General features: G+C 31.0%; 1 protein-coding gene across 1 annotated transcript; it reads right to left on the bottom strand.

Moving 5' to 3' along the window:
- Positions 1-9071: 9071 nt before the first annotated feature.
- On the bottom strand, positions 9072-10535 carry LOC138190843 (uncharacterized). The gene has a single exon (XM_069135362.1). The coding sequence runs from the start codon at positions 10533-10535 to the stop codon at positions 9072-9074; it is 1464 nt and encodes a 487-aa protein (XP_068991463.1).
- Positions 10536-11052: the final 517 nt, after the last annotated feature.

Raw genomic sequence — 11052 nt, 5'->3', positions numbered from 1 at the left:
CTTTTTGTAATAGTAAATTAAAAATCATAATATATATATATATATATTTGTATATTATACATTATTATAATCGAATATAAATACATTTATTAATATATATATGATACATTAATATAATTAATCGATCAAACGAGCCCACCGAAGGCGGGCGAAGTTCGATCGCAATCATATGAAGCGTCTCGTTCGAAGATGATTTTACTTGTAGTAACGTCAGTTGCGGCAAATTTCACAGGTTTCAGAGTTTTTTTTTTTTTTTTTTTGTGTGTGTGTGTGGTCACCCCTGACTACCCTCATATGTTTTAGAGATGAAATAAAAAAGTTTTTAAGGTATAGCTTTCATGACGATGATCCGGGGTATATGAGAATTTTGGTGTCTCTTGCGGGGTAAGGTGGGAGGATCATCTTCGAACGAGACGCTTCATATAATTGCGATCGAACTTCGCCCGCCTTCGGCGGGCTCGTTTGATCGATTAATTATATTACGCGTCTCGTTCTCGATGATTTTACTTGTAGACATTTAGCGCTGTCGTGATAGCTATTCTTTATTTTTTATTTTTGTAAGATGGTCGATACAAAGTGATTTGTTTCAGTTTGAATTGGCTTATTGTAGAATCTCGCGAAAACTTGCGAGCGTTCCGACCATCCTGCCGTTCTTCTGATTGTCCCTACATCCACGCCCTTACGTAGAGCCGCTGAAACGGCCGCGTGTCGTGTACTGTAGGCTGTGAATTGTTCTGTATTCACGCCGGCCCTTTTTAGTAAATTTTTGATCCAGTGTCCGATGGTCTGTGCCGATGCATCGTAGTGAGGCTTTTTTGTGGCGATTAACAGGTTCTTGTTGAGCGCTCCTCTCAAGTCCCTTGTATGCTCCAAATACTCTATAATCGCGGTGGCTGCACATAGTTTCGGCCTGTCTTTGAAAAAGGGGGAGGAAAAATTCTGGTTGACTTTTGCCTGGCCTTGATGTTTTTATGATATCGGGAATCTTAATAGTGATTCCCGCTGTGCTTATTACTATATTTTCTGTTTTTATTAAGACTAATGTTTGTAGCCTATGCGCCGTAACCAAAGCCAGCGAGGTTGCGATTTTTTCTGTGTTTTCCTTGAGCGAAAGATTTTGCATTGCCGGCATTTTCTCGATGTAGTTGAGGACTGGTGCTACATCCCATGTAGTGTCGTAGCGAGGCTTTGCGGGTTTCTTCCTATAAACTCCTCGGAGAAAACGAGAGATCAGTTCGCTTTTGCCGATTTCGTGTGATGAAATTAATGCAATCGCCGATCTGTCAGAACACAGTGTCCCATAACCCGCTCCTTCGTGATATCTTTTTGTAAGAAATTGTATTACTTGTGTACTGCCCGCCTGGTACATGTCGACTCCGTTATTTTTACTAAATTCTCTCCATCGCCGTAGAGAGCTTTGATATTGTTTCATTGTTGAAGGAGCTATCGAGCTCATCATAACCTCCACAGCCCGGGCATCTAGTCCTCTTTTCTGAAAAGCTTTCCGGATATGTTCGCTGCCTCCAGCGACAGCCTCGCAGCTAGAGGATGAGTCTTCTTCCTGCAAGGAGATGACAGCATTCCGATTTTAGGGGGAAGGATTAATGAGTCCGAGACTTGTAATTCTACGAATAGCGGATACCACGCTTGAGATGGCCAGTGTGGTACAATTATGGTGCATTCGGCTTTTTCTATGATGATTTTTCGTAGGGTTTTTAAGACGAGAGAGAAAGGAGGGAAGGCATAGAATCCTTCTCTGTCACTCCAGAGAATGGTAAATGCGTCGACTGTTTCTGTGTTCGGCTGTGGGAATCTAGAGCAGAATCTTTCACATTTTTTGTTCGCGTTTGATGCGAACAAATCGATCGAGAAGGGCCCGAATTTTGATTCTATTTTTGAGAAGAATTTATTCGAAATCTCCCACTCTATGTCTATATTTTTAATTCTTGAGGCTCTGTCTGCCTCTACGTTTTCTCCCGACGGTATGTATGATGCAAACACCCAAAGTTGTCTCGACTCACACCATTCCCAAATGTTCCTAGCTAGCTCGCTCAGGTGGGGTAATTGTATCCCCCCCGCTCTATTGACATAAGATACAGCGGTCGTGTTATCGATACGGAGCAGTATTTCACAGTCCGACTGATTTGAAGCAAAACATTGCAATGCATATCTCGCTGCCAGGAGCTCGAGGTAGTTTATGCTATATTTTTCATGACTTTTTTCCCAAAAACCGTGCGTACTTCTGTCCTCACTGTGGGCACCCCAACCCGTCAGTGAGGCGTCTGAGCTAATCTCTAGGGCGAATTTTTTTGTTCTGATCTTACTAAAGCCCTTGCTAACATTCGTTTTCCACCACACTAAATCTTCCCGAACTCTTTCGTTAATTGTTACTTTCCCTTCGTAATCAATATCGCTTGCTATCAGGGCTAAGAATTTTTTTTTTTTTTTCTAGTCTTTTACAATACGTTAAACTATACGCTACTGCCAGGGTTGCGGCGTTGAGTGTACCGAGGAGACTTGCTAATTCGCGAATTTTGTGTGTGGTCTTTTCCATAAAAGGTTTGAGCATTTTGCAAATTTTTTCTTTCTTTTCCTGTGGTAATTCCAGTCTATATTCTACTGAGTCAATAATCAAACCAAGAAATCCGCAGCGCTGGGTTGGAACTAGTGTACTTTTTTTCTCGTTAATAATAAAAAACCGAGCCGCTCTAAACAAGTCTTTGTTTTTGCAAAGTCTTTCATACAATTTTCATATGACTGATTAATCAGTAGAATATCGTCAATATATATGACAGAAAGGATGCCTTGATTTCTTAGTTGACTGAAAAACCGATCTCATAATCTTTGTGAACGTAAATGGGCTCGTATTCAGACCGAATGGGAGACATTTAAATTGAAACAATTTTCCTTGGAACGAAAATCTTAGGAATTTTCTGTGCGGTTCATAAAGAGGTATTTGATAGTACGCGTCCATCAAATCTATTTTTGCCATAAAATCATGCTTCGATAGTAAGTTTTGTGCAGTTCGGATGTCCTCCATTTTGAAATGGGGCGCTTCTATAAACTTGTTTAGATTTTTCAGATTAATTATGAATCTGTTTGACCCGTCCGGCTTGGGCACGAGGAAATACGACGAAAGAAACTGCTCTTCGCAACTTCCGCACTCTACTATTGCCTCAATATAGAGTAATTCTTCTATGCTACTTTTTAAGAGCTTCTCCTCATATGCTGACCTAGGCGGTTCTTTAGGAGGAATTGTTTGAGTCGGGTGAAACGTAAAGGGGATTCTGTATCCTGTAACGCATTGCAGGGTAAATTTATCTGTCGTGATATCTTCCCATTTTTTGGTGAAGAGTTTTAGACGGCCCGCTTTGATCCTTACCGATTTTATTTCCTCCTCGTTTGTGACGATGTTCGTGACGACGGTCGGGGCTGCGGTCTTCCCGTGTACGGTTTCTGCTTGAACTTCATTGATGGTCGTTTTCGAGTTCCCCCCACCTGACGATAGTTCGCAGGTGGGTGCTTCCAGTTTCCCTGGGTCCTTGTTTTATTCTTGTCCGATGGTTTTTCCGCCGATTTGAGATCGGCGCACGCTCTTTCAACGGTTTTTGCCTTCTTTAACCGCTCAGCGAATTTTTCGCCATACAGCCATACATCCGATTTTGCTGCGTCGATTATCGGTTTCATTGACTCGTTTAGCATTGGCGTGATAAAGGACTTTCTCGCCACCGTTTGCTGGTGATGCACGTCGGTGAATAGCTTTCCTGCATCACAGAGGTACTCGAGGAGCAATTGCTCGTCAACCCCGTCTTCCGGTGGGTTAAGAATCATGGAGATCGCTCCCCCAATGGCAGAAATACCCGAGCCTACACAGTTTTGCGTGTACTCGAAATGTTGGTCACGTTTTTTCCCTATATCCGTCATCGTGGTAACGATTTCTGGATTTATCATTGGAGCCTCCGTGTGCAGTTCTGCTTTTCTCGGATATTTTTCAAGAGTCTTTCTCTTGGTTTCCTCTGGACACCCATCTTCCATCCATTTTTTCCACCTTGTCTGTAAGTCTGCGTCGAACGCAATCTTGATTTCTTTTGAGGCTGTTGGGTCTTCGCCCAGCAAGTCCAGAAAATTTTCTTTCCTTGCAGCTCGTTCGCGAATCTCGAGCTCATCGATCTCCCCTTCCTCTGATACCTTGTTGGTTTCAGGCGAGAGGTTTTGCTCGTTGGGAGTTTCGGTGGCACTTTCCGTCATATTTTCATTCTCCCCGTCCTTCTGTTTATCTGTTGATAAAAAAAGGGAGGGGGCGGTAGAGATAACCTATTGGTTCGTCATTGTCTCATTGACGCTGACAGGGCGATATATCCTCTTGTTGAAGATTACGCAATTTTTTACCGTCATTTTCTCGGAAATTCGTGTGGAATTAATCGAGATGTGCTACATAAACCTCTAAAACTCGTGTGGAACTTGTCGAGGTTTGTTCGGTCTTACTAAGAGAATTTCCTCCATGCCGATGTTCGCAAGAAGAAAGAGATAGCAAGCAACGGGGGAGGGGTGGGGGTGAAGAACCTATATAATTCTTACCTGGGAGGGAATCTTGGTTATTTTTTTTGTTTTGGCGGCGTGGGTTCACGCGTTGCCATGCTCCGCGTCAACTCGACAACAAGGCTAGTGAGGTGATCCAATTGCGCTTGCATATTTCGAAACCTCGTATCCTTACTCCTCCTCCTTTCATTAGATCTCGACCTGGACCTTTTTCTTTTCTTTTCTTTCGGCATATTTGCGTCCTCGGGATTCTTGTTAATTTGTTTATAATTTGAATTCTTCGTACTCTTACTCGTTGTTCATGTCGCACAACAAAACGATATGAGGGTAGTCAGGGGTGACCACACACACACACAAAAAAAAAAAAAAAAAAAACTCTGAAAACTGTAAAATTTGCCGTAACTGACGTTACTACAAGTAAAATCATCGAGAACGAGACGCGTAATATAATTGAATATGAATGGAGGTAATTAAGTTGAATAATTTAATAGAATAAGGAAATAATTCATTTAAATAAATTATTATTCCTAACGGATAATATTCATATTTCAATTGATATGTGAGCAAATAATTAAAGAATACGTAGGATTTTTTGAATAATTATGTTAATTTTTAATGAATTTAATGATTGAAAAAAAATTTTTTATTATTCAAATTTCTCTTTTTTTGAGACTAAATGAAAAATCAGATTATACATTTATGTATATATTTAAATATTATACATTGATATAATTGAATATAAATACATTTATTTATGCATATATTATAAAATCATATAAGTAAATATAGATAGAGGTAATTATGTCGAATAATTCTATAAAGAAAGGAAATAATTGATTGAATAAATTATTTTTCTTTTGAAGATTTCTTTTTTTTTAAAAGTAAATTCAAAATTATAATATATATATATATATATATATATATATATATACATATATATATATGTATGTGATTATATATGTATATATATGTATATTATACATTAATATAATTGAATATAAATGATGGTGATGAGGCTAAATACTTTAATGGAATAAGGAAATGATTGATTCAAATAAATTAGTTTTCTTAACTGATAATATTTATATTTCAATTAATATGTGAGCAAATGATTGTAAAATACGTATTATTTTTTAAATAATTATATTTATTTTCGATGAATTTGATGATTGTAAAAAAAATTTTTTTTTTTCAAATTTCTCTTTTTTTAAAGGTAAATTATAAATCATAATATATATATACGTATATATTTCAATATTATACATTAATACAAATGAATATAAATAAATTTATTTATACATATATTATACATTAATATAATTGAATATAAGTGAAGGTAATTCGTTCAAATAATTTAATGAAAAAAGGAAATAGTTGTTTAAAATGAATTATTTTTCCTAATGAATAATATTCTTATTCCAATTGATATGTGAGCAAATAATTAAGAAATACTTAGAATTTTTTGAATAATTATATTTATTTTTAATGAATTTAATTATCGAAAAAGAAATTTTTTTTCCAAAAATTTTTTTTTTTTCAGAAGTAAATTCAAAATTATTATATATATATATATATATATATGTATATTATTATATATGTATATATGTATATATATGTATATTATACATTGATATAATTGAATATAAATGGAGGTAATTAAGTTAAATAATTTGATGAAATAAGGAAATAATTGATTTGAATGAATTATTTTTCCTAACGGATAATATTTATATCTTAGTTAATATGTGAGCGAATAATTAAAAAATACGTAAGATTTTTTGAATAATTATATTTATTTTTAATGAATTTAATAATTGTAAAAAAATTTTTTTTTTCAAATTTCTCTTTTTTCAAAAGTGAATGAAAAATCATAATATATATATGTATATATTTGATTATTATACATCAATATGATTAGATATAAATATATTTATTTATATATATATCATACAATAATATAATTGAATATGGATGGAGGTAATTGTGTCAAATAATTTAATAAAAAAAGTGAGCAAGTGATCAAAAAATATTCAGGATCTTTTCAATAACTATATTTATTTTTAATGAATTTCATTATCGTAAAAAAATTTTTCTTTTGAAAATTTTTTTTTTTTCAGAAGTAAATTCAAAATTATAATATATGTATATATATATATGTATATTATTATATATGTATATATGTATATGTATGTATATTACAGATTAATATAATTGAATATAAATGGAGGTGATTAGGTTCAATAATCCAATAAAAAAAGGAAATAATTGATTTAAATAAATTATTCGTCCTAACTGATAATATTTATATTTAAATTGATATGTGAGCAAATAATTAAAAAATACACAGGATTTCTTGAATAATTATATTTATTTTCAATGAATTTACTCATTTTTTTTTTCAGATTTCTCTTTTTTCGAGAGTCAATTGAAAATTATGATATATATATATGTATATATTTGAATTTTATACATCAATATAATAAAATATAAATACATTTATTTATATATATATTATACATTATTATAATTGAATATAATTGAAGATAATGAAGTCGAATAATATAATAAAAAAAGGAAACAGTTGATTGAAATAAATTGTTTTTCCTCATAAATAATATTTTTATTTCAATTATTATGTGAGCAAATAATTAAAAACATGGAGAATCTTTTTAATAACTATATTTATTATTTAAGAATTTAATTATCGTGAAAAAATTATTTTCTCAAAAATTTCTCTTTTTTTCAAAGTAAATTCAAAATTATAATATATACATATATATGTATATTATTATACATGTATATATGTATATATATGTATAATATACATTAATATAATTGAATATAAATGGAGGTGACTGAGTTGAATAATTCAATAAAATAAGCAAATAATTGATTCAAATAAATTACTTTTCCTAACGGATAATATTTATATCTTAATTGATATGTGAGCAAATGATTAAAAAACACGTAGGATTTTTTTATTGATTACATTTATTTTTAATGAATTTAATGGTTGTAAAAAAATTTTTTTCTTCCAAATTTCTCTTTTTTTAAAAGTAAATGAAAAATCATAATATATAAATATGTATATATTTGAATATTATACATTAATATAATTGAATATGAATACATTTATTTATATATATATTATACATGAATATAATTGAATATAGATGGAGGTAATTATGTCAAATAATTTAATCAAAAAAGGAAATAATTGATTGAACAAATTATTTTTCCTAATGAATAATATTTTTATTTCAATTAATATGTGAGCAAATAATTAAAAAATATACAGGATCTTTTCAATAACCATATTTATTTTTAATGAAGTTAATTATCGAAAAAAAAAATTTTTTCTCACAAATTTCTCTTTTTTGAAAAGTCAATCCAAAATTATAATATATATATATATAATTATATTGATATAATTGAATATAAATGGAGGTAATTAAGTTAAATTATTTAATGAAATAAGGAAATAATTGACCTAAATAAATTATTATTCCTAACGGATAATATTTATATCTTAATTATTATGTGAGCAAATAATTAAAAAATACTTAGAATTTTTTGAATAATTATATTTATTTTTAATGAATTCAATTATTGTAAAAAAAATTTTTTTTTCAAAAATTTCTTTTTTTTTCAAAGTAAATTCAAAATTATAATATATACATATATATGTATGGATATTATTATATATGTAAATATGTATATATATGTATATCATACATTGACATAATTCAATATGAATGAAGGTAATCAAGTTAAATTATTTAATAAAATAAGGAAATAATTGATTTAAATGAATTATTTTTATTAACGGATGATATTCATATCTTAGTTAATATGTGTGCAAATAATTGAAAAATACGTATGATTTTTTAAACAATTACATTTATTTTTAATGAATTCAATGATTGTAAAAGAATTTTTTTTTTTTTCAAATTTCTCTTTTTTCAAAAGTAAATTAAAGATCATAATATATATATACATATATATATATGTATATATTTGAATTTTATACATTAATATAATCAAATATAAATACATTTATTTATATATATATTATACATTGATATAATTGAATATAGATGGAGGTAATTATGTTAAATAATTTAATAAAAAAAGGAAATAATTGATTAAATGAATTATTTTTCCTAATGGATAATATTTTTATTTTAATTAATATGTGAGCAAATAATTGAAAAATACGTAGGATTTTTTGAATAATTATATTTATTTTAATGAATTTATTGATTGTGAAAAAATTTTTTTTTTTCAAATTTCTCTTTTTTTAAAAGTAAATTAATAATCATCATATATGTATATATATATATTTGAATATTATACAATAATATAATTTAATATCAATGGAGGTAATTAAGTTAAATAATTTAATAGATAGATAGATAGATAGATAGATTCTTTATTTGCCTCATTAGATGTTTCTAATGTTTACAAATTGAGTTCGGAGTTGTACATTTTGATTCTTAGCTTAACTTACTAATTAATTAATTATAAATCGCTTAATCTAGAATATTGTTGTTAGAAATGCGTAATTCTCTTAGCCTACATAATTGTTCAACATAAACATAAATTTTATTAAGTTGAATTGGATTGTTCATTTGACATACTTCGACAACATTAAGATTATTGATTGTAACATTTATATTATTCACAAACTTGCCTCTTATATCCCGGTACAATGGGCATTCCATAAGAAAGTGCTTAAGAGTATCGAATGCTCCATCCTGACATGTTGGACACGGCTCGAATGGGTTAAACTTATTCACTTTTTTGTTTACATATAGACTGAAACCATAATTATTTGCCGTTCTAAGTTGTGCCATAACTTTTTTAATCTTTAGCGGGACCTTACTATGAAGATATTGATTACTTGGTTTGTTGTATAAATCTGGGGTTTCTAGATAGGCAATTCTGTTAACTTGCGCTTTTATTTTGTCTGTTAAGGTTTGTTTGTACTTTCTTAACAGAATTTTACCTACTCTCTCCCACTCTTTACCGTCAAACGAGTCAAGCACACACATATACCTTTCATCTATTGCTTTTATAAACTTGCCAACCTCCGTAAACCAATTATATTCAGAGGATTCATAACCGCTTTTATATAGCTCTATCTGTTTTTTAAGACATAACAATGGGTATCTATTTTCTTCCATCTTTAGTACTTTCACTATCCAGCCCCATGTGAGCTTCCAAATATTATACGCTAAATCAATTCTGTTTGTCTCATACTTTACCAGATTATTCGGAGTTGTACGTTTTATACATAATATCTTCTTATAGAATTCAGTGGTGAGGCTATCAATTTCGTTTATGTATCTGAGAGCCCACACAGGGGCTGCATATAGTGCTATCGAAGAAATCATACTATCAAATAGTGTGTTAATACTATCAAAATCATACATTCTAGCTTTATAAATAACTGTGTTTACGGCGCCTATTGCAGTTCTTGCTTTACTTATTGCACTCGTCATTGCCAAGCGCCCCCTTCCTGACGCTGATATAGGTATCCCAAGATATGTAAGATTTGACACTATTTCTATGTTTTTTGCATTGTAATAGAATTTAAGATTTTTTGGTATCTTTCCTGCTTTTCTGCAGTACAATATATAAGATTTGTCTACATTTACAGTTAACCCATTTTTTTCACAGTATTTGTGTAGAATTTTAAGTTTTTTCGCGACATCAGCTTTATTATTTGCAATTATTGCTAGGTCGTCAGCATATAGAAGCAATAGTACGTCAGTTAGAATGTTTAAACTTGTGCCATAGAGGCCTTCTTCCCGGAAGTATTCCTCCATGTCCGCGATAAAGAGAATAAACAAAAGGGGACTAAGAATTTCTCCTTGTAGTACCCCTTCCGTTATATCTATCCTATCCGTTAGACCCTCTGGAGTTTTTATTCTTATATGCGCCTTACCATAGAGGTCCTTCAGTATCCTTATATACTTTGCACTAACGCCCATATTTAAAAGTTTTGCCCATAAATACCTATGTATTATTGTGTCGAATGCTCTTTTTAAATCCACGAATATGATAATTAATGTACCCTTTTTTTGCCTTAGTTTTGCATGGATTAACTCAAACAGTACATATAAGTTGTCCATACAACTTCGGTTTGACCTAAAACCCGCCTGACCTTCAGGTAGTATTTTACATTTTTCTGCCCAAGTATATAGCCTTTCAGCCAATAAAGATGTGAAAAGCTTTGTTATATGATTAACCAGAGAAATTCCCCTGTAATTCGCTGGGTCTTTCCTATCACCTTTTTTAAACAACATTGTTAAGATTATACTTGACCAGCTTTCAGGGACAATTTCATCGCGCAAAATTTTATTGAAAAGACTAAGTAAGTAATATTTCCAGTTTTGCGAGCAACTCCGGTAAAATTCATTTGTGATCTTATTTTCCCCAGGCGATTTACCGTTTTTCGACTTATTAAGTACTTTATTTAATTCTTTTATAGTGAAATCCTCGTCCAGG

Source organism: Neodiprion pinetum, chromosome 4 (assembly GCF_021155775.2).
Source record: "Neodiprion pinetum isolate iyNeoPine1 chromosome 4, iyNeoPine1.2, whole genome shotgun sequence".
NCBI lineage: Eukaryota > Metazoa > Arthropoda > Insecta > Hymenoptera > Diprionidae > Neodiprion > Neodiprion pinetum.
The sequence above is the reverse complement of the archived record's forward strand: the minus strand, read 5'-3'. Positions and strand labels throughout refer to the sequence as shown.